Genomic DNA, 23874 nt, shown 5'->3' with positions numbered 1-23874 from the left:
GTTATCCACCTCCCATTGGATAACATGGCTAAGAACTGCTCAGGGCAGGTGGTAGCTTTTAGAGATATTCGCCCTTATCTCGAATATTTCCAAAAGTTGATAATAGGAGATAGCGATGTTAGCGACTGTTTCCAGTCGCTAACATCTTGGCATGCCCACTTTGCATGTCATTAGTGATAAATATCACTCACATGCAAAGTGGGGCCCAAGATGGTCGCTATCTTCTACTAGCCGTCGCTAACTGGTGTTAGCAACAGCTAGGTAATACACATATAATTTTATCTCCGCGAAGCGGAGCGCTGTTACAGATATATATCTTGTTTCTGAACGTTAATTTCTCAAAATGCACTGAAGCACATATATTGAGACCTAGCAAAGGCACATCGGGCTACCAGTCCCTACAATTTTGCCAAGTTTCGTGCAAATCCATTCAGCTGTTCGATCCTACCGAGAGACAAGATGGCGGCCGCTACGGACTGTTTGGAATGTTTACAGACACCGGAGAGCCAATCAGCTTCGCTTCGCAAAGCTCCGTAACGCGAAAAGTACGCGAAGCGGTGCGCTGTTACAGATGTATACCTTTTTTTTGAACGTTAATTTCTCAAAATCCACTGGAGCACATATATTGAGATCTAGCAAAGGCACATCGGGCTACCAGTCCCTACAATTTTGCCAAGTTTCGTGCAAATCCATTCAGCTGTTCGATTATTATTATTTTTATTTTTTTTTGCCCCGCGGGGCCCTTTTAAAACCTCCACATCAAACCTAGGGGGTGAGCGACAATGTACTATGCCCCCTTATGGTCATTTGCCCCTTCGCTTCGGCCTCCTCTTGTCTCTCGATCCTACCGAGAGACAAGATGGCGGCCGCTACGGACTGTTTGGAATGTTGACAGACGCCGGAGAACCAATCCGCTTCGCTTCACAAAGCTCCGTTGCGCGAAAAGTCCGCGAACCAGAGCGCTGCCCGGTCCGCTGTTACAGATATATATCTTTTTTTAAACGTTAATTTCTCAAAATCCACTGGAGCACATATATTGAGACCTACAAAAGGCACATCGGGCTACCAGTCCCTACAATTTTGCCAAGTTTCGTGCAAATCCATTCAGCCGTTCGGGCTAAAAGTGAGGCCAACCGCCCTATGGAAAACTCAATGTTAAAAACACGTTTTGGGACCCCCCTTTTTTCTCGGCCCCCACTGGACAAACCCCCCCCAAATTTTCAAGGGCTGCTCAGAAACAAAATGTGCCATTTTCCTGAAAATTTCAGCCAATTCCGTCCACAAACGCCAAAGTTATTAGACATAGAATTTTCAAAAAACCCATAGAGAAAAAATCCTAACTATATATACCTACTGGCGACCGCCAGTAGGTAATATATATATATATATATATAAGATTGACAAAGCCTGCTGTGCAGGTGAAACGCGTCTCTCGTGTCTCCGGGTTGAGGGTGACCTGATCCATTAAAGAAGCCATATTCTTACAGCCTCGTGTCCGTGCCTACTTCGTTGGTTGGTTCTGAGGAAGCAGGATTGGTTGTTCATATATATATATATATATATATATATATATATATATATATATATATATATATATATATATATATATAGCTGCTCCACAAGCACCAGATACCGAGTCACTCTCAAGACGGGTGCTGTTGTTTGTGTCCCTGTAACGGGGAAAAACTTGAGCAAGATATATATATATATATATATATATATATATATATATATATATATATATATATATTCGGGTCCATCTTCTCAGACCGCTTAAATCACTGGGTAGTACTCCACTCTTTTAGAGTCTCATTGTGAAGTGTAATCAGAATTGTGTTTCTCTAGGTGCTTTAGCAGTCATTTGGATCTGCCTCTTGAACGCTCATCCATACCTCGACGATGAACATCCTGACAAATCCAACACATTTTTCATTCAAATTGGCATACTCAACACAAATGTCATGTATTTCGAATTACTGTATTGGTGCTGGGTTTGGGAAATGTGTACCATTTTTCTACGTGGTAGACATAATACTTGTTCTAACAATATAGCTTATCAAAATCTACATCTAAATGATTGCCTATAAAATCTTCTCTTTCTCTAGTTAGGTGGAAAAGTTGCAGTCTGAGATAGACAAATTAGCCAAGCAACTCCGCTATGAAGTGTCTGTGTATGGAAAACAGAAGGGCTGGTCTGAGAAAGTTGCAAAGTAAGTGAGTAACTCCTTTGTACTTTAAAATGGTCTTCTGGAAAGAGCACCTGTTGTGTTTTCATCCGGTGCTGCCTGGCTTGTTCTCTAAAGGCCTTCTGCATTAGATGTCGAGTGCATTCATATCCCGATGCAACACATTGTCTTGCTTTTTCCTAACCACAAGTCTCATTAATGATTGGGGTTTCTTTTCTATTTTTAAATAATGTAATGGTGTTCTAATCTAGTGTCCAGTATCCAGTAGAGACCTTTACAACAAAGGCTTGTACTTGTGATTACTATTCCAAGACACCTCAATTGCTTAAGACAACCCTGAGCAGCTTACTAAAGGTCAAAGCTGAGCTAATGGGTCCTGACTTCTTTTATGTGAGTTTGAGAACATATAATTCTGTCACCTCATTCTGCTAATGTGTGCCTTTGGTTCTGTAGGTGTTTGTTCTGAAATGTCTCAATTTATTTTTATTTATGCTTTGTCTTCAACATATTCAAACCACTTGTTCTACTGAAGTGATGGCATGATAAAGAAGTACTTTACTGCATGTGGACTAATCTTATTGTTAACGATACAGTCAGTGTTTCTACCAACACCTTGCTAGGAGCCTTATCTCTCCTGCCGTTAGCTCACTACGTGTGCATAGGGTTGTACTTTTACGAGGGCTTGCCGAGATTGTGACTTAGTTGCTAGATTTCCATGGGTGAACTGCCTGCCGGGTCTTATTGCTGCCTGACCAGCCTAATCTCAGATCCTCCAACTATCTAGAGAATGTCCGGATCCCCCAACTAACTAGAAATTGTACAGTTATTAGAATCTTTACTTTTATCTCACTAAACCTATTGCATCCTGCTCATTCATACGTATTTCTGTTTGCTCCGATGTTTGCCATACACCTAATGTGAGTGTGGTTTACAGAGGCTGTCTACTCTCACGTGACAACTTGGGTGGCCGACCAACTGTGTGGCAGGGATAAAGCTTTGTGTTATAACAGCTTTTCAAATTTCATAAGTTTTCCTAAAACAGATCTTTTTTGTTTTGTTTGTTTACAGTGATGCGTTTCTAAAACTTTTGTGTGTCTCTGAAATAAGTATAAATAGTGAGCTATTTCACAGTTCGACCATTTTGCATTTCTTTTAGGTTCCATTTCAGGAAAAATCTCCGAAGGATCATATCTGGTTTGTACGTCCGCGATAACTGTCATCCATTCAAGGCCAGCCTCCTGATCTGGATTCAGATCCCAATGTGGGTCTTTGTTTCTTTGGCCCTCAGGAACTTCAGCATTCCTACTGCTAGCTTTGGAGGTAAGCTGTAATGAAAACGACTGCACTGGTAAGCCTTCGCACATCAGGCTTTAAATAATACTTCACTTGAAATCATTTTGATGCTGTGTTGGCTATTTTAGGTTTGTAAGATGTGATGTGGAGTATGATCTAGCTTCATTTAATGAATAAAAGGTAACATTTGAACATTTCTAAGGCACCTTCGGCTCATGGATACCAAGTGTATCCCATGGTACTCGCAGGCATTGTAGTTGAGCTTATGTAGCGCACAGCTACCCGCAGTGGGTTTCCCGGCGCTTGCTTAGGGAACCCGTCCTGGTATTCCCCTGTGAGATAGCAGGGTATCCACAAGGTGAAAGTCAGGCATCCCGCCGCGAGGGGCCGTTGTGGAGATTAAGCAAGCTATTGCCCAGAGTCGCAGAGTGTGAACCCGTGAGTCGAGGAGGCACCGGGGCGAGAATTATCGAGTCCGTGGAATTTTTAGCCCAAGACCCGCCGAGGCGGGGAATTGAACCCTGGTCCAGGACCGATCTCAGCTTCCGGGTCTGCTGCCTCTAACCCCTGAGCCACACTTCTCCACTTTTACACTGCAATTTAAAGCAGTGTCAATAGACCTATAGGTTGCCAACTTAATGCGGTACGTACACTAAAGCACATTGGCAGCCCATAATCCTCAATATGCCAATCTTTGGACCCGCCCCCAAACAAACGTGATGGGGTTTTCATCAGATCAGTGTCGAGACAGTGTAAAAGTTAACAATGCCAGAATCCTTTGATTATGTGTGGAAGGGCAAGGCGAGTGGGAAGCCAATAAGCAAATTGAAGCTGCAGAGCAGATATGATATCTAAAGCATAATGCTCAACGGTTTGCCCTGTGGCAGGCATCACAAGAGAGAGCTCCCAGATGGTGTCCCAATGTCAATGAAAACAGAGGGCAAAGAATGTATCCCTGAAGTGCAATGAATGCAAAGAAAATGGGTGCAAGCAGTGTAGATCCAGGCAGAAGAGGAAGGAAGCCCCAGAATGCCCTGGATGTGCAGAAAAAGTAACATGGAGTTTTGCTTTCCGTTTGGTATAGGACTATAGGCCTTTTTTTTTCGCATTCCATAACACATGCCTTAACAACGCGGTAGTTACAATGACCGCGTTATTTCGCATACCGTTTCAATGCAAGTCGGAACCACGACTTGCTTTTAGGGGGCACTGGATGTTGGAATAGTAAAATGTATTATTCCAACTCCAGTCTGTGCGGACACTAGGGAAGGTGTTGGATTTTAAATCCAACAGCTTCTTCCCCCTAACGCAAGTCGTTTTTTTGTAACTGTATGTGAAATAACGCGGTCGTTGTAACAACCGCGTTGTTATGGCATGCGTTGTTTAGCATGCGAAGTAAAGGCTGTTTACTGTTTGGTAGAGATCCAGCCGGCCAGTTGGGACATTAAGACACCGCTGCTGTGCCTTTCCCTTGATGATTATTGTAGTAAACTGGGTTCTTGTTGCAGTAATCCCTCCACTTTTTGCCTGGTATTTGATGCAACTTTAGCTGAAGTGCCCTGGATTCCTGCTCACCATGTCCCCAATGCCAGTGTTCTTCCCCCAAAACAAGACAACTGGTCACTTGATCCCCCCCCAAGTGACCAGGCCTCAAGCACCTCTGTAAGTCCCTAGTGAGTGTTACCCCTGGTACCTAGGGCATAGGGACTAAAGCGCGTCCCTAAGAGCTGCAGCATATCTTGCACCACTCTAAGGGCACCCAGCACCAAACTCTTACAGACTGCCACCGCAGGCAGCGTGGCAAGGTGCTTGTAGGAAGCTGGCTCTGTATGTGATATTGCCACTAGGTGATAATACCGTGCACAGAGTCCAGTGGTTCTCCAAATGTGTACGGGGCTCAATGTACAGCCCAAAGTGCTCCATTAGTGGAAGTGTGGGCGAGCAGCCTTAGGCCTATCACAAGTGTAAGACATTTATTGCACAACTGTGATCAATAATGGAGACACGATTCAAGTAGGAGAACCAGATCAATCTTAGAAAATTAGACTTTGTATTTAATTTTAAGACCAAGGTCTTCATAATAAGGTAAGAACTTTTTAAATAAAAAATAATTTTCACTTTAAAAAATTGACACTTAAAAGCTTTTTAACACAGTCCGGTGTTATCCTATGGTGAAAACAATATCGCTGTTAAACAGTTAAGTTACTGCACTTACAATCCCAGTCTTCTGATCCAAAAGTCTGCAAGGGCCATGGGTCTGTGAGTACCAAAACTGCACCACCAGCGCAAGTGGCACCTGGTTGCAGAGGTCAAAACCTGAGTTTGGATGGAGACGGGGGCTGGAGCCACACTGCCTGCAGGTAAGTAAATAGGTTGCAGGGGCCGAGCTTTGGCAGTTAAGTCAAGCACAGGGGGGGCCACAAAGTAGAACCAACCAAGTATAAACCATCAGTGGCACAGGGGTGGCCGGGTGCAGGGTGAAATTTCGCCATCGGGAGCCCAATGCTTTTCAATGGGGATTCTTCTTTCATCAAAGAGGCTGCAGGCATGTCACCGGACGCTGCAGGAGGAAGACCAACGACAGCAGAGGTAAGTAGAGATGTAGGGGCACCATCTGTTTAGCTCACCAAGGCCCAGGGGTTCGGGTCCAGGGATGTCTTTGGACGTCGGAGTCTTTTTACCGGAGCCAGCCGTGGAAAGCCTCTGGATTCACACTGCAGGCGCCTTGGTTGAGGGTAGGATAGGTCAGCCAACACTAGACAGGAGTTCAGGATTGCTGGGGCAGACTTCACTGCACAGGTGAGCCACTCAGACTCAGGCCGTGAGCATACGGGTGCAGAGTGGGCAGAAGACATGGATTGGCATGTATCCGGAGTCCTTGGAGTAGGTTTCTTCTGGACAGGTTAGCTGTCCACAGGAGATTAGAGCGTTTTTTGAAGGCAGCAGTCCTCCCAGGGTTTCAGAGCTTGCTGACTGTAAGACAGATTGCAGGTTGGCAGTAGCTCGAGACCAGTCGCGGGGGCTGGGGCCAAGGCAGTTGTCTCCTTCAGTTGTCTCTGCAGTGTTGTCTTCTTTCTTCGTAGATTGTTGCAGGTCTTGTTTCTAGATTTGGGGGAGCCACCTAAATATGAAATTTAGGAGGAGTTTTAGGGGAGAAGCAGAAAAGGCAAATGGGCACCTTACATGTAGTGACTACACCCTCTGTCCTGCCACTCTCCTGTTTGAGGGGGGGCATAGGCCTAGCCCTGATTGGAGGGGTCTCCATCTACAAGATGGCGAGGACAAAGTTGTGCTTCATCTTACCTCCCCCACCTTGGGTGGGCTTGACAGAGGTTGGCACACCTCCTATTCTGTGGGATTTTTCACGCACAAGGTGGGGATGTAAACCAGGGGCTGCCATCTGCTGAAAATAGCAGAGGCTGGGCGCCGCATTTCAAAGGCAGCAGTTCTTTGAAGTTTCCATCTTCAAGCACTGGTCCATCCTGCAGAAGGATGTATGACACCTCAGCCCTTGATGTGCATTGTTTCTTGTCCCAGAGAGCGGGGCTCTTTACCCAGGGGTTCAGAAACATGTCTGATGGCGGCTCTCTGCCTGCAGCCGGTCAGAGACCATACCAGGGTTGGTAGGTTTTCAGGCGGCACCTCTGAGTACTTGGTCCAATAAATCCTACACTGGCATCAGGATGGATTTATTGTAAGGAGCAGTTTGGTACCAAACACTCCTGTGTTCAGTAAAGCCATCATGGTGCTGTGGAACCTGAGTTGTTGAGTTTCCAGCCCATGTGTACACTACGGCTTCCCTGGCACCTACATTATTAGGAAACGGACCCCAATATTGCAGGGGCATATCTGCTCATGCAGATATGCCCTTACCTGTGGTATAGTGCACCCTGTCTCGGGGCTGTGCAGCCTGCTATAGGGGTTACTTACCTATGCCTTCAGGCAGTGTTAGCTTGCATGGCACCCTGTCAGAGTGCCATGTTGACTTTGTAGTTTTCTTCCGCCCAGGAGCATGCAAATTGCAAGGGCAGTGGCATGGTCCCAGTGAGCGGGTCCCAAGAGACCTTCAGCTCTCAAGCCCTAGGTACTTAGGGTACCATTTACTAGGGGCTTACAGTGGGTAGAAGTACCAATTGGGGATTTGTTTTTGGGGAAGAAGCACTGGTTCAGGGGACCTGGTTGGTAGGGACCCTGTGCGCTACATTTGATACCACATCAAAACCATGCAAAAAATGGCGGCTAACCATGCAAAAAAAAGAGGCACTTAATCAGAGTGCTAAAAAAAGTGAAAACACAACATAACACCATTGTGTGCCATGTCCCCTAACACTGCATGTAATATTTGTAAGTCACCCCTACTGCCGACCTTACAGCCTTAAGACAGGGTTCATTATGTTACATGTGTGGGCATATCTGCATGAGCAGATCTGCCCCTGTGCTAGACATTTCAATTACTGCCAGTACAAGTGAACAGAAATTCCATTTTAAATGCTGGACACTGGTTGGAAACGAGCTCCCACGCTACATGATGGTTTTGCTGTAACTAGAGATGTTTGGCATCAAACCTTTCGTATTAATAAACCCACACTGATTCCAGTGATAGATTTATTAATACATGCACCGAGAGGACACATTAGAGGTGCCTCCTGAAAACGTACTAATTACTACTGTGCTGATTTGACTGGTCCTAGCCGACCTGCTTAAAACAGACAAGGTTCCGACCCCAACGGGTGAGGGCCTTTGCTCTCATGAAGTCAGGAACAAAGCCTGCTCTAGCAGAGGGTGTTTACACTCCCTCCCACCAGATGACCTGCAAATTAGCATTCCAAGGCAGGGAGCTTCAAAGAGCCCACGTTGTTATGCGAATCTGCTCTCTCACAGGAGAGGATGCCCCCCTATGTCCAGGACCCATTTAGCGCCTGGACAGGAGGGAAAATTTGTAGTTAGAGTGGCGTGTTTAACTTAAGGCTAGTTACATCACTAAGGTGGGCTACCTGAAGTGAGTATGAAAATCAAGTCAGCCATCTTTGTGATGGCAAACGTAGGAACTTTGGGACAGGGTTATGGCCACATCCTAGAGGAAGTGATCACATAGGGGACGTAGTGACCACAGGAGTAAGTAGCCCATTGGCTACTACCCCACACAAACCCAACACCCCTAAATCCATTATCCATCAGGAAATCAGATTCTGCTGACCTAGAAGGACTGAAGAGCCGTGAAAAGACAGACGTTTGGAAGAAGCAAGTGACTGAGCGCCAACCCTGCTGGCCTGTTTTCCCCTGTTGCCCAGACTCAGGAACTCCAGTGGAGCAACAGAGCTGTTCCCCTGAACCCTGCAGATACCAAAGAAAGGACTGTGAGGACTCCATCCAGCCCACGACACCTGTCGCTCCAAGCCCAATTTGAAGTGGGCTAACGGTACCAGCGTTGTCCCCCAGCTCTCCAGAGAAGTAGACCACCTTGGGTTTGCCAGGAGGGGACTCTTAGACGCCGCCTTCAGCCTCTTTGTGCAGCCCCCTTGATTGCAAGTGGCTCGGCTGTGAAAATCCAGACATCTCAAGAAGGCTCTGCACCCTTCGTCCCGGGACCAAGTGGAAGTGGGCCAAAACTGTCCCCACATACCCAAGCATCATGAGGCCTGAACTCCCCCCTGTTGGTTTAGACAATGGGTACTCACAAACTTTCTCTCGGGGGGCCAAATTTACAGTGTGGTTTGTGTCCGAGGGCTGCACCGGTGGGGGCGGGTCAGTGGGGGAGGGGGCTAGGCTAGAGCAACAAAAAAACTGTGACCGTGAGGTTGAACAAAGGTCCCTGCAGCGGACGCCTTCGTCCACTGAGCCACCAGACCCAGCATACACACATCTCTATCTCTCTCTCTCTCTCTCCCCCTCTCTCTGTCTCTCTCCCTCTATCTCTCTCTGCCTCCCTCGCTCCATCCCTCTCTCTCCCTCCCTGTCTCCCTCTGTCTCACTCCCTCTCTCTCCCTATCTATCTCTCCCTCACTCTCCTACCTTCTCCCTCTCCCTTCCCTCTCCTTTCATCTCCTTCCCTCACTCCCCTTCCCTCACTCCCTTTCCCTCACTCCCTTTCCCTCACTCCCTTTCCCTCACTCCCTTTCCCTCACTCCCTTTCCCTCACTCCCTTTCCCTCACTCCCCTTCCCTCACTCCCCTTCCCTCACTCCCCTTCCCTCACTCCCCTTCCCTCACTCCCCTTCCCTCACTCCCCTTCCCTCACTCCCCTTCCCTCACTCCCCTTCCCTCACTCCCCTTCCCGGCACGGTGAGGTGTTAGCCGATGCTTTTTCACATCTCCCCACCCTCAGATGCCTTCACTCTCCCGCGAAATGTCTCTTGCTGTCGAGAATCCCTCCCCATCCAGGACATAGTTCTTTCTCGCTGTTGCTCTTCCTGTGAGGGTCTTCGGTAGATGAAACCACCCCTCCAAGGAAAAGTTTCTCCCCGAGCTTTTCTTGGGAGGGGTTCAGCAGACCGCTGCCTCTCCCCCCCCCCCCACTTGTATTCACCATTAAGGTTGTGACGAGAACCCCGCTCCCTCCACGGGGGTGGTCTCTCCGGCTCACCTCGGGTGGCTGTCTTCACCTCAGATCCCTCCCCCTTAGCTGCTCCCGACACCTGTCAAACACCCCACTTCACGAGCTACTTATAATTCCTGCTTCTGTGTGACAGTTTTGTGGCCACGCTTCCAGGACGTTGTACAAACACAGACTTCACTGTTTCTTAATAGGCTGCTTCCTCCATTCTAACCCTGCCTTCTGGACGCAATCAGTAATTAAAATGCGTAGTAGTGGAGCCCCGAGTTAGAAAAAAACAAACGATAGTTTACAGAAATACTGGAGGAAAGCACTCTGTCACTCTCTGTCTCCCTCCCACCTGTCTGCCTCTTCCCCCCCCCCTTCCCTCTCCCTCCCTCTCCCCCCCTCTCCCTCCCGCTGCCACCTCGCCTGGCGTGCGTGTCAGCCGGGGCTGAGACAGCTTCCCACCGCACCCGAGTACTTAACAGGTCCTTAAAAGACCACTTACTTGTTAATGAGGCTTTGTTGTTCCTTAGCCCCTTCTTAGAGCCCCTGCAGCTCCACTCTGACCTTCTCTAGAATCGCCCGGCCCCATAGAGCGCTGCTGCAACCAGCAGTGTTTGCGGACACAGGACACTCTTACATTTTTCTTAACACTGGTAGGATGTCTGCAAGGTCCGCGGGCCGCCAGGGAAGGCTTGCCGGGCCGCTGGCGGCCCACGGGCCGTACTATGAGTACCCCTGGTTTAGACTGACTAGCTTCCCAGCCCAAACCTGTAGCCTCTTTCCGACCTGACCGATCCCCTTTGACTAACATTGGACATCCAACGCAGAAACTCACCTCTGCACCCCGACATCTCAGAGCCTCCTGAGGTGACTTGTTGATGTGGCCTTGGACCGTGCCCCATACTCTCCTTAACCACTTGGCTGCTAAGGGTGTGCGAGGTGTTCCATTGACTTTCCATTGAAATCAATGGAAAGTCCATGACGAGTTACCCTTGTCATTAGCGCTGAAGTGGTTAAGGCTAGGGGATTTGTCCTGTAAGTCGCCATGAAGTGCCCGAATGCAGGACATGTTTTTCCCCATAAGATAACATTGGGAGCCTGATGCTGAAAAGCACCTCTGCACCCAGCCACCCCAGTGATGCTTGAGGTGACCTGTTGGTGCTGCCTTGGACCTTGCCCATACTTTTAAGTCCAGGAGATTGGTCCCACACGTCGCTGTGAAGTACCTGTATGCAGTATTTGTCTTTTTTCCATACAATAACTATGCCGCCTCTGAAAATTGCACTGTCACTTTTGAAACCTAAAAGTATTTCTATCTCGAAACGTACTTGCCTGATTTTGATTATCTTGGTGTCAAAACTTATATAAAGATAAGAGTTATTTTTATAGATTGGTGTGGATCTCCTTATGGAGTCCTGTGCATCATTTATTTACTGTGACTTTTGCAGATGTCTGACACTCCTCTCTGATGAGTCGAAGGCTGCTCGACCACACTACCCCCCAGAAGAGCACCTTGGGATTGCTAGAGCAGGCCCCTGCAACTTCTGAGGGAAAATCTGGACTCTTTGCACAATATACCTCTTTTTGGTATACTATATAAAGCGTCGGCTTGCTACATTATGAACTGACAGTACTCCTTAGTTACAATACCCAGAGGAAATTATTCGTCTCTGCCCTCTGTGCATATAAACCAGTAGTAGCCACCTACATGTAAATACGTACTATATTTCCCTGACACTACTATGTGTGATTCAGACAAACGACTTGCAGCTTTCACATTTCATCTTTTGGAGCCGCCTGCTAGCATTACGCTTTACATGTATAATATGTTTAAATTGTACAAATAAATGCTTTTTAGGAGAATGTCCATTATTTTCTAACCATAAACTTGTATGTGTGGTAATCATTACCATTGATGATTGGATGATTCACGCTTGCGTAATTATCGCTTCCTGAGGGAACCCATATATGAGTAATAAAGTAGACTGAGAGGACTGGAAACCTTTCAAGATAACACTATAGCATTGTCTGGAAATCCCATGCAATTAGTGTCTTCTTTAAATTCATTATTCCTTTCAGTTTCACCAAGAACCAATCACAAAGTTACACTTTCAGTGGCAGAATTTGTTGTAACGCTTTCTTTCAGGCATCCGCCATAAAGGATTTTCATCATTAACTCAAATTCTTTGGCCTGGTATCTGTAGTTGTTTTTTTGCTATACTTTGTCACTTTAGCTTTGTTTTCTGTTTTGGAGGTACAGGTACCAAGTCGTTATTTTAAATCTTTGTTGTTCTTGTTGGATATTTCTTTATTTTAGGCCATATGACCAGGTTATCTGTGTCAATGAATGTTCTTTGCAGGTTTGTGGTTTCGGGAAACCCGGTAGAAAGACATAAAAAGTAAAAGCTTTTCGAGAGAGTACAGAGCGCAGCATGGGCCTGATTTTTTTTTTTTCTTTCTTTTTTTTTAACTGCACTTTTGAGTAAGTTTACTATTTCGGTTTTCACAAATTACACATTTGTTGTAACTTACACTTTTGTACTAATTGTTACATTATTTTTGAAATTCAAATTATCAAATATTTTATAATTCAATACATATTTACAGTTTTTGCATACTTAATATATCATGTTTATGTTTCACTGTTTTAAATAATTTATTTTAACTTTAATTCCTATAGGGTTCTATTTCAAGCCACTATCTCCATTATTTAAAATGGGAAGGTTTTGCAGTACAAAAGTTAACTACAAAACTGCAACTTTGTGACTACCGAAACGTAGTAAACGTACTCAAGCGTGTAAGTTACCTTTGTGAATCGGGTCCTTGGTCTTTATCATCGCTACATTCATTTGCTAGGAAGATGTTAAATGACAAATACATTTCGATTCCCTATCATTGCTGCGGGACACGCCTACCATGTTTGACCCTTGTAATGTTAAACTTTGAAGATACGTCTGAAAGCTTTTGATCACACTCAAACACATTTTGGGTCAACTCAGTCGCATGGCAGATCAACTATTTTATTTTAATGACCTAAACTTTTTTTGCTCACGTGTGAGCAATCAATGCAACACTGAAATGGAACATATATTTCTAATGAGAGTTGTTTCTGTTACCTGATGTACATCTCTTACTGAAATCACTTCTATGCATAATTGTGTTTCTATAAGAGTGTGGAATACTTGTTTTTGGTTCACAGTTGAATCTGTTCGGATGCAGTTAGCAGAAGGCGGCACCTTATGGTTTCCTGATCTCACTCTTCCAGATTCTACGTGGATTATTCCAATCTCGCTAGGAGTCCTGAATTTACTCATCGTGGAGGTGATTATTTTTAAAATCTCACAATGCAGAAGATTGCTTTCAATTCTTGTGCCTTGCGTTCAAGTATACTACCCCTATCTTCATCACTGGCAGGTGGACACAAAACATCCACCTACTTTTGTCTCCTTAACCCCTTCCAGGCTGATGACGAGCTCAGCTCGTCATGAGCGTAACCTGCCGTGCGCTCATGACGAGCTGAGCTCGTCAAGTAACGCGGTATTTTGAAAATGACCGCGCACAGCGGGAAAAGCCGCCGCAGCGATGCGGTTAACAAGCCCTGAGTCACAAAATGTCCACCCTATATAGGCCTGGCTCACAGGGTCCCTTGGTCTGTCCATGAGTCGCTCTGAGGAGGCGCATCTCCTGTAGAGCCTTTCCATGCATGTTAAATATTCTGTACATTGTTTTCCTAGATTGTAAGATATTTATCTAGTTCTGTTGTGTTTCTAGGTGGTTTGTAGTTTTGGGAAAACTTGTATTTGACAGTCTAAAGAACTGTATGTAGTGTATGACATAAGTGTGTAGTGTCGAATTTAATGCTGTTTTTTAATTGTCAGAAATTTGGTCTATGCAATCACCTGCCCTTGCCCAAAACTTTATATAGGGAAAACGACCCAGCAAATAAATCAAAGATTAGCACAGCATCGATCTAGAATTAAACAAAACATACTGACGGCCCCGATGGTACAACACTTCCAGCAAAGTGGCCATAGTGAGAAGGATTTTAAGTGGACTGTACTGTCCGGCATTAAGACTCCTCCACGAGGAGGGGATGTGGAGAGATTACTGTTGCAAAGAGAAGCATACTTGATTTTAAAGTTCAACTGTGTGAGTGATGGAATGAACGAACTCTCAGAACTCCAAAGGAACATTTACTGATCCCCCTGTACACAGCACCAGCACTTTTGAGATAAACTTCCGGCTCTTGAAATACAAAATCGTATAAGCAGTACAAAGCCCCAAACTATTGTGTTCCACCCGCAAATCCGAGCGTAGTGATCTCCTACAAACTACAACTCCCAGAAACCAAAGGGATATGTGTAGTCACATGACCCATAAGGCGATTCACGCACAGACACACAGCAGAGACATGGCGGAACGTTAATCAGCAGGAGCGAGCATTGCCGAGTTAAACCACAAGACAAAAGGTGAGCTGCAAATCGGCCCCTAGAGTTTTAACTAAAGTCCGCAGTTAAATGCGTGCGCTCATAACAGTCTTTTAAAACCCCTTTCAGCTAGAAACAATGAAGGCGGCAGAGGAACTCATTAACGAAGACGCGCCGATACACAGCAATATGATATAACTACGGCACACACAAGTAAGAGCTCGCTTCATTTAAAGTTCTTTTAAAGTAATTTCGATTGTTGGTAAACTACAACCGACTTCCAGGTGTAATTAAAACAAGTTTATTATTTACAAACAGAAGGGTGGTTCCCCCAGACCGTCTCTTAACGTAGGATCGGTCTGCAGTACGAGTTCACTGCATCAACTACCACAAGTAAGTCCTGAGTACGCAAAATATGTTTTAAGAAATGCCCAGTTTGTCAAACACAAGGAGACCATTTCATGTCCCTTTTCACCAACACAGGGAACAAAAAGTCTCCACATCAAGAGTGTACACGCCAAAGCGGCGCTGGAACATTAAGGTAAATCTGTGCGCTATAAAGCTGCAGCACAACAATACAAAAAGAGAATTAGGAGAAGGCACTAAAACTGTAATTTTTAACCCGTCAGGTACCCAGGTTTGCCCTGAGGAAAAACCCGAACAATTGGACCGGGTTTGGAAACGCGTCGGCTTTTCCGATCAGATTCGTCGCTCCATTCGCCAAGTGCAGAAAACAAAAGGGTGTCCGATTTGGGCACATTAGGTCAAAACAAGCCCTATGGTGAAAATCAGTCCTGAAATACATTAAGAAATAAGCTGACAGGACTGAAACATAACTGAGTCTGGTGTACCTTTACATGATGTTTATTTATAACAGATTGAATTGTAATGATTTATTCATATGCATGGAATCGTTTTGAATTATGATTTGTTTAGCACAATGTGTTTACAATTTGTTAGAATGTGTTAAAACCTCGTATAAGAAATGAAGTAATGTCTTATATGAAATCTGTTTAAAATAAGTGAAATAAAACATGAGCTGTCTAATTGATTTGAAGCTCACATTTTGCTGACAATTAAAAAACAGCATTAAATTCGAGACCAGGCGATTGTGAATTACTTGAATTTCTATGTCCTGCCTGGCCCCGTTGGACAAAAACCCAGTATTTATATAAATAAGTGTGTAGTGGGCACAGTTGTGGGCAACGTGATAGGCAACTTTATGGCATATCAGTGTTGGGTTTGATGTACATGTGTTATTGTACAATTGGTGTCTATCGGAAGTTTGTGGTGTTAGCGTTCGTGGATTTCTGTCGCTTTTGAACTTTGAAACCATTCTTCTTCCGGCAACCAGCTGTTTCTCATTTCTAAAACAATGGTCTCTTTCTCTACAGATGTTTGCTATAAGAAAAATTGAGCTGTCCAGATTTCAGAAGTATGTTACCAACTTCATCCGTGCAGTCTCTGTAGCTATGATCCCCATCGCTGCCACTGTTCCTTCTGTAAGTACCACTGATGGGTCAGTTTGATGCACTGTCCTTTAGCATCATTCCATCAAACCCTGTTGAGATAGCGTATCCACTAAGTGCAACATGTAGAACCCTCATGCTGAATCGAAAGGGTGTTATGTTTCTTCTTGCATGCTAAATATGTCACATGGAAAGTGGTGCTGCTTTTAATAGTGTGTTAGCGGGAGCCAAGGCTCTCTATTTAGTACACTTGGTCTGATGGGTGGATCTTCGGCATCCAGGATCCCAAGTAGGGTATTGCAGATGAGGGAGAATAAGGGGAGATGGCCGGAGGGGTGGGCACAGAGGAAGATTGGCTGGGTTGGCTGAATCCTTTGGTAATTTATGTGCTTGAACGTATGTGGATTGGTCATGGGTTGCTTTGGTATTTTAGAACTCCCATAGATTTTAATAGATCTATACCTTGAAGTTGGTCTTAGGGAGTTAACGGAGATGCAACTAGGGTGGGGAATGGCTGGCTGCAGACATATTGGGACACAACACTAAATTAATGTCCTCGTCCTGCAGGGATTGTCTTTGGTTCAGGTTTTGAAGGACCTTGTGGGGGCTGTCAACTGAGGGAAGCTTGTTGGTAAGGAATGTTGGGTTGGGTTGTCCTTCTACATTGCCTGTTAGATAATACCTATTTACGGTCGCCACGTGATGCCTTGTTGTGAATATATCTTTGTTTAGTGTAGAGTTTCATTCATCACATTAGTCCGTTCTGAGACTTGTTGTTTTGGTTCATTCCTGTTCAACCTATTGACACATTAGACCTGAAGACAGTGACTTGTGAAAGGAAAGACCAGGACTAGAAAAGAGGAGTCTTGGTAGCATGGAGGTGTGATGGTCCTGAAGTTGGCAAAAAGTATGGTAAAAATGTGGGCTCCATGTTGTGGACAACTGAAAGGTGGCAGGGTCTCTCAGGCCCAAGTAGCTGGTGTTTCAGATGTACAGTTAGGAGAGTGTGAGCAGCTGGGTTATAGAGCCAAAGTGGCCTAGTGAAAGGAGTGATTTAAAATCATCTGCTATGAAGCAGCAAACTGACAATGTCATTGTGCGATACTACTGAGATACCAGTCCTACCCAATGCTGTTTCCAACTGTCTGCTTCTTCAGCATGAAACATTTCCAAAAGCGACCAGCTAGACTTTTTTATCCAATTATCTGGCAGAGTGTAGTATTGATGCATTTATTTTGGTTGGGCCTGAACTGCACCACAAAATCACGAGGTCGCTATTATTAGAGAACCCTCTTAATGTGCGTTTGTGAGCTCTCTCGTTATTGTGTTTGTTTGACTGTTGGAGCTTTCCTTTTGTTGAAGGAATCCAAAACAGATTTTGTACTCAATATTGTCGGAGAAATGACTCCTGTTTCAATTATTCTCTCTTCTTCTAGTCTATGGCGTTGTACTGGTTATCCTCCAGTTGTGTGGGTTTAGCACACAATCTTCTTCTCCGCTCTCCAACACTGCGCCAGGCATTCCGGATTCCCAGCACCAAGTCGGACTCGGACACTCCGTACCAAGATATAGCCACTGCTTTGTACACAAAATATTTTTTAAAGAAATGATTCCTTCACCAAAGTGGAGCAACTTAAGCAACCTAATAAACCATCTCAACAGATTTCTTTTTTTTCCTTGTGTATTGGTCGGGATACCACTGTTGGCGAATTATGTGGCCTCCAAATTTAAAATAATGTCTAGTGCACTAATTATGTTTCATCTACAATTTGTTTTAATATCCAGGGCAAGTTGTTTGACAATTACCTTCAAACACATTAAGTCATTACTGCAGATCCTCTTCAAATTTAATAATGAAATATGATTCAGTTCCTTTTGTCATTTAGACTAGAATTATGCAACATATTGAATTTTCATCGCATGCTTATTTTTTTGGTATGCAAAAATACGGTTGTATTGACTGTTAGTGAGTGCTGTGTAAATATTCAATTTGCAAAGAAGCACTGAGTTTCTGCATTTGATGAGGAGTGGTTTCACTTCAAATCGTGAATAAAATTGGGCACTCTATCAGGATAAGAGATACTCTGAATCAAGTAATTGGTCCTCTCAGACTCCACTTCACTCCAGCATATTTGTTAAAAGAACAAATGGGGACTGTAAGTGCCACTTTAAACTAGACCAGTCGGTCTGTCAGACTTGCAAATGCCTGTGATGGAGGCGCTACTTCCTCCATTGAAGAACTTAATTTCATCGTAATGTATCAAATGCTGGCGACCAACTTAATGTCACTTGAATTATGGGAAATATTTTTCCCATGTTATCTACCTTGTTATTTAGATTTGCAAGTTTCTTCTTTACTGACGGTATGTATGCTTGCCTGCCCCAAGTTAAAAACACATATCCTACGCATTAATGTGTGTATATCCAACACTTGCTTAGAGAACATTTCCTGTTAGATATAGGCTTTGTTTTAGGTCTTTCCTACCGGACAGCGCTAGTTAGCGGTTCGTGAAAAGAGGTATGGTCAGGCACCATTGCTTACCATTGGCTAGCTTTATCGACATTCTCCTTTGATAGACTTTTTTCCTTGGGATGTTCGAGCTTTCCTTCCTCTTCTTGTGTTTATCCCTGCCCTGAAGCATGGCCTAACTACTTGTTTCCTTCCACTCCCAATGTTTTAAGCCCTTTTTTTTTTTTTGGGCCCAGCCCTCCATGAGAGCCCATGTAAGTAAGTTTATTGTATTTATTTAATTAAAACCGGTACAAAATTTACAATAAAAAGAGCGTGAAAATGAAGCTTGTGTGTGACTAAAACAAGGGATTAAAACCAGATAGAAAAACATTTGATGGTTAAAAAAAAAATTATTGTGCAAATTGCCAGGCCCAGTTTAGACAAAGTTCATGAGTCCTTGGATTTGACCCTCTTGCGCCTTTGCTTGATTTGTTCTTCAACCAGTTTGCGCAAAGTTTTGTAACAGTTTGTTAATCGTATGCGTTTTCCCACTGGGCAGCGAAGTTCTAACATTTGCCTGTGGTGTAACCACAGTTGACCAGCTTCTCGTCTATCCTTGCCAAGAAATTTACTAACTTACAATTTATCTGTGGGTCGTCTGAGTTAAAGCAGGCTATCACAGCTTTCCTACGTGTTTGGATCCCTCGCAGATTAAAATGAAACTTGAGCAGACACGATCTTGTTCTTCTTAGGCTGGGGCAGGGGCATATCAAGTGAGCCATGCCCTCAACACTGTTACTACACAGGCTGCAATTTGGAGACTTTTGACCCAGCAGCCATGGTGGTAAATGCTAAACAGCTGGCAATTTTCCTAATCGATGTTTCAGGAAATTTTCCTTGATGGTCCTGGAGTACCCTGCACTGAAAAATGGTTGTGGTCTTAGTGATACATAGCTGTTTATTATCATCCAAGCGTATTTTTTCTGCGCTAAGGTAACTTTGTCTTCTACAAGCTTCATACTCCTTATCATCTTCTCCACAATTTTCTTCAAGACTGCATATGTGGTCGGAATTTCCCAGACCTAACTAAGGCCGGTGCTCTTGAGGCACTGATATAGGTGTTTACTTGCTGGAGCAACTGTTCTCTGTTTAAGCTCCTGCCACAGTAGATGGATTTGACTGTTTGCGGTGGCGTTCTTGATCTTGTGCCAGAAATTTATGTACCTCCCCCTGCCTTCCTAACAGTTTGATGCCAAATTCAAGCCGAATTTGGACGGCAGATGCGTTTGAGAGCATGTTAAACATGATTCTATAAGCCCAGATTAAGGTGCTGTCTAAGGTGTGTGCGTCTCTTCCTTTTAACGCTTCACTGCTGTATGTGATCGTGGGCAGGATTTGGCTTGCGCAATCTGAAGAAATAGAGAGAGCCTCGGGCCAAGACCTGAGTTTTTATTTGCTTCAGCATCGTCGCCAGGGCCGCTCCTTTCCTTTTGATTGACTCTAGCGGGCTTGTAAACTGGCCTCTATTGTCAAATATTACCCCTAGATATTTGTAATTTGTTGTGTTTTGTAGCTTGTTATTCCCCAAGTGTCAGTGGTGGGGTTCTCCCCCTAGTCTTTTAATGGACATTGTTTTAGTTTTATCCAGATTTGCTTCCAATTAGTTTTCATTGGAATATTGTTGAAGAGCGTTTAAAAGATGTTGCATACCCACATGCGTGTCACTGTCTAATACTACATAATCCGCATACAGGATGCTGTTTAGAGCCTTCCCTCCCAACCTTGGAGCGGGTGCATTTCCTTGGTCCAAGGTCTGCATCCGGTCGGCCATATAGAGGTTAAACCGAGTCGGCTCAAGCACACAACCCTGTTTGAGTCTTTTGATTGTTAGAATTTGCCTAGATAGGCTTGTGCTGTCGCCCAGTTTGACCTGCACCTATGTGTCTGTGTGAAGGGATATTATTGCACCCAGCAGTGCCTGCGGGATCTTCCAGTTTGCCAGTTTTTCCCAAAGTTGGTCTCTCACAAAATTATCAGAGGCTGCCTTATAGTCTACAAAAACAGATGAAGTGACTGTTTTGTTGCTGTTGCTTTGTCCATAAGTAATAAGTGGTATAATATCTTGTTCCGCAGACACATAGCTGAAGATCTTCCAGTATAGTGCATGTGTAATATTTAGCTTAGTTGTCAATCAAGGCAACACGATGATAGTTTCTGGGAGCAGATTTCTCACCACTTTTATAGATGGGGATATAATGGAGCCCTCCCAGGAGGCCGGTGGATGTCCCAAATATCTAACTTCCTGGAATAATGGAGCCAAGACCCCTGCCCAAAAGTCAGCATCCTGCTTAAAAAGAGAGGGGGATCTCGTGGGGCTCTTTCACTCATCTCCTGCCTTGGCGAACTGGCATTTAATTGTTCTGATGTCAGTGTTTGTTCTTCCATGCCCTTACATAGTGATTCCATTTTAGTTCGTCCTTAAATTCAGAGGCTTCATTCACCTTTGAAGCCCCTGCTTACTTGTGATATATGAAGTTTGACCGCATTGCGAGGGGTGCATTACATGTTTTTTCTCCAGCTGTCTCCCTTGTGTACTTCTTTCCTCCTCCCCTGCCCTCTTTGTTGCTTTCTCTCGCCTGTGCATCTCCCTGCCGCTCCATGTCTGTTTGCCCTCGTGTGCTTCTCCGCCTGCATTGTTTTCCCCATGTGCTTTTTTTTCCATATTCCACAACCCATCCACACACCCAAACTCCCCTCTTCCCCGAGCTCCACATTACTCTCCCTTATCCATGTGAGAATCTTCCCCCTCTCCACGGTACGGTCTGGTCTCTCCGTGTCATGTATTTCCCTTCCCTCTCTGTGCTGTTTTCTCCCACCCTTGCTCTGTGTTGTTTCCACACATTGCTCTCTGTGTTGCTTCCTCCTACTTTAAAAAACACAAAACACTTTTGTGTTTTTGTTTTCTTTACCGATCCTTGCTTCATTTTGCATACGCATGCATACATGGTGAATGCACCTGCAATTGATGCGACCGACTGTGTGAAGGTTTTTCCCCCTCCTTTATAGCCGTGTGAGCAGCGTAAAGTTTACAGTAGACTGCAAAATTCAAGTCTTTTGTTAGACCGCTTTAAAAATTTGCAACCCTACTGTGCCAAAAAACGAGTGTCCTGGACACACTTTGCTGTCCTTTAAAAATAATTAGCATTTATTCTTAGCTCAAGCACACATTATTACATTTTGGGGAACTGCTTGCCTGTTGTACACACACTCGGTCTCATTCCATTTTGTTTGAGATAAGAAAATGTGCTTCCCACCTCTCTTCACTTATGATGTCACGGGGAAATTTCATTCATTGTTTTACATATGCACATTAATTAATTTGCACCATAATCGCAATCATTTCAATCAATTTGAATTATACCCTAACTTTAAATTAAACAGCCCTTTCCACTAAATATGATGCATGCATATTATAACACTACTCATTATCCTCTTTACTTATTACCTAACACTACACTTCCCATTCTCTATATTAATACAGACCGAAAACAATGGGTTGCCTGTTTGTTTATTTTTAAATCGGTAAAATACTGAAAATGGTGCTTCTTGTCAGAGACACTCCATCCTGTCCTCCATGAATTCCAGGCAACAGATGGAGAGTTTAAAAAAACAGGATGGTATTTCCTTAACTTTTTCGCTGCGAGGACTCCACCCCCCGCTAAGTCTTTTTTTTGGCTATTTGGGGTCGTTCGCACTTCGGCCCCTGTAACCTTGTGTCCACATAAGGTATCCACGCCAAATTAGTGTCCTTTTCTTTCAGCATCATGAGGATTTTAAAGGTACCCAGGGTTTGTGGATTCCCCTGGAGGGGACCCCGAAATTAGCTAAAATACAGCTAAATTAGGGTTAAAAAGAAAAATGGGGAAAAAGTGCTGCAGAAGAAAGCGTCTGTTTTTTTCCCTGCAAATGGAATCAACAAAGGGTTTGTGGTGCTGACATCACCATCTTCCCAGCTTCCAGGGACAGGCAGACCTTTGTCAGGAAACAATCAATTTCTACACCGTTTTGGCATTTTACTGGGACATAGCCTATTTTTGCTACCTTTTGTGCTTTCGACCTCCTTCCAGTTAATCGTAGAAATGGGTGTAAAAGCAATAATGGACCAGGGTTAGCTATACATTTCCGAAATGTAGACATTTTGAATTCAGCAAGTGGTCATTTGTGTATATAAGCTTTTTTTTTTTATATATTTTTTTTTACTAGAAACTAATAGTTGATTATAAGAAATATTAAAAATGAGTTGAAAAAAACAGCAGTTTGTGCCAATATTTTCACCAGTAACTTCTGCTAAGTATGCCAGAGCAATATACTGTTACATCTGCTGGAACTTTCTGGCTGTGTCGATGTATAGGATTTGTAGGTTCACCAAAAAACCAGAGGAACCCAGAGCCAATAACTGAGCTGCGTCTTGCAGTGGTTTTTCATTGTGTACCGGGTTTATAGCAATTAATATGGTAAAATATAATGGGTGAAAAATAGGTACCAAGGAAACCTATATATTTCTGAAATCAGAACAAAATATAGAGTTTAGAAGCAGTGGTTATTTGCACATCTCCAAAATTGTAGGTACAAACATCTGAATTAAAGGTCATTTTTCAAAATTACTTTGTTTTTACAAATTGTCTTACATTTGGAAGGCAGAAATGCAAGGAGTCAATCGATAATAACACTTGTTCTACTATTCTGTGTTCCTCTAAGTCGTCCGAAAAAAACGGTACCTCACTTGTGTGGGTAACCTGTGGCAGGAAACTGCCCGAAACGCAACATTGATATACATCACATTTTTCTAGTGAAAACTGACCTCTTTTCCCTGATGTGCCTAGCTGGAGTTTGGACCCTAGCTCACCCGGCACCTAGTGAAACCTACCAAACCTATACGTTTTTGAAAACAAGACACCCAGGAGAATCCAGGGTGGGGTGACTTGAGTGGCTCTCACGAGGTTCTATTACCTAGAATCCCTTGCAAACCTCAAACTTTGTCAAAAATAACACATTTTCCTCACATTTTGGTGATGGAAAGTTCTGGAATCTGTGTGGATCCAGAAACTTCTACCTATCCCACATTCCCCAAAGTCTCCAGATAAAAACGAAACATCACTTGTGTGGATGGGCCAAGTGCCCACGGCAGGGAAGAGCCCAAAGTGTATTGTAGAGATATCAAAATTACTTATCACAAAATGACCTGATTTTGCAAGGGTGGTCACCATCTAGGGAAACTTACCAAACCGAGACATTTCTGAAAACTAGACCGGATGTGAGGAAAATGTTTTTTTTTTTCTTTCCCAGCTCAATTTGAGGTTTGCAGGGGATTCTAGTTAGGGAAATGTTGGGGGATCTACACAAGCCACACCTCCCTGGACTTCCCCAGTGTAAAGGGAATTAAATACATCCTGTCCAGGATTGTCCCCCACTGCTGTTGGAATTGTCACCGTCCATCCTTCATCCTC

At 44.1% G+C, this 23874-nt stretch overlaps 1 protein-coding gene and 1 long non-coding RNA gene across 3 annotated transcripts in view; both read left to right on the top strand.

Moving 5' to 3' along the window:
• COX18 (cytochrome c oxidase assembly factor COX18) overlaps positions 1-17576 on the top strand; it is a 38272-nt gene extending 20696 nt beyond the window's left edge. Inside the window, exons 2-6 of one of the 2 annotated variants that reach the window (XM_078674476.1) lie at positions 2110-2210; positions 3343-3506; positions 13219-13340; positions 15841-15948; positions 17352-17576. In XM_078674476.1, coding sequence (XP_078530602.1) covers positions 2110-2210; positions 3343-3506; positions 13219-13340; positions 15841-15948; positions 17352-17525 — 669 coding nt within the window. In that variant the 3' untranslated portion in view covers positions 17526-17576. The remainder of the gene's footprint in view (positions 1-2109; positions 2211-3342; positions 3507-13218; positions 13341-15840; positions 15949-17351) is intronic. The other variant, XM_078674477.1, reaches the window with a different exon arrangement.
• LOC144817715 (uncharacterized) lies at positions 14576-15739 on the top strand. The gene is made up of 4 exons (XR_013606945.1): positions 14576-14659; positions 14765-14839; positions 14930-14987; positions 15076-15739. It is a non-coding gene; the product is annotated as an uncharacterized LOC144817715 (long non-coding RNA).
• Positions 17577-23874: the final 6298 nt, after the last annotated feature.

This window comes from Lissotriton helveticus, chromosome 2_1 (assembly GCF_964261635.1).
Source record: "Lissotriton helveticus chromosome 2_1, aLisHel1.1, whole genome shotgun sequence".
NCBI lineage: Eukaryota > Metazoa > Chordata > Amphibia > Caudata > Salamandridae > Lissotriton > Lissotriton helveticus.
This window is presented reverse-complemented; position numbering and strand designations above follow the sequence as displayed.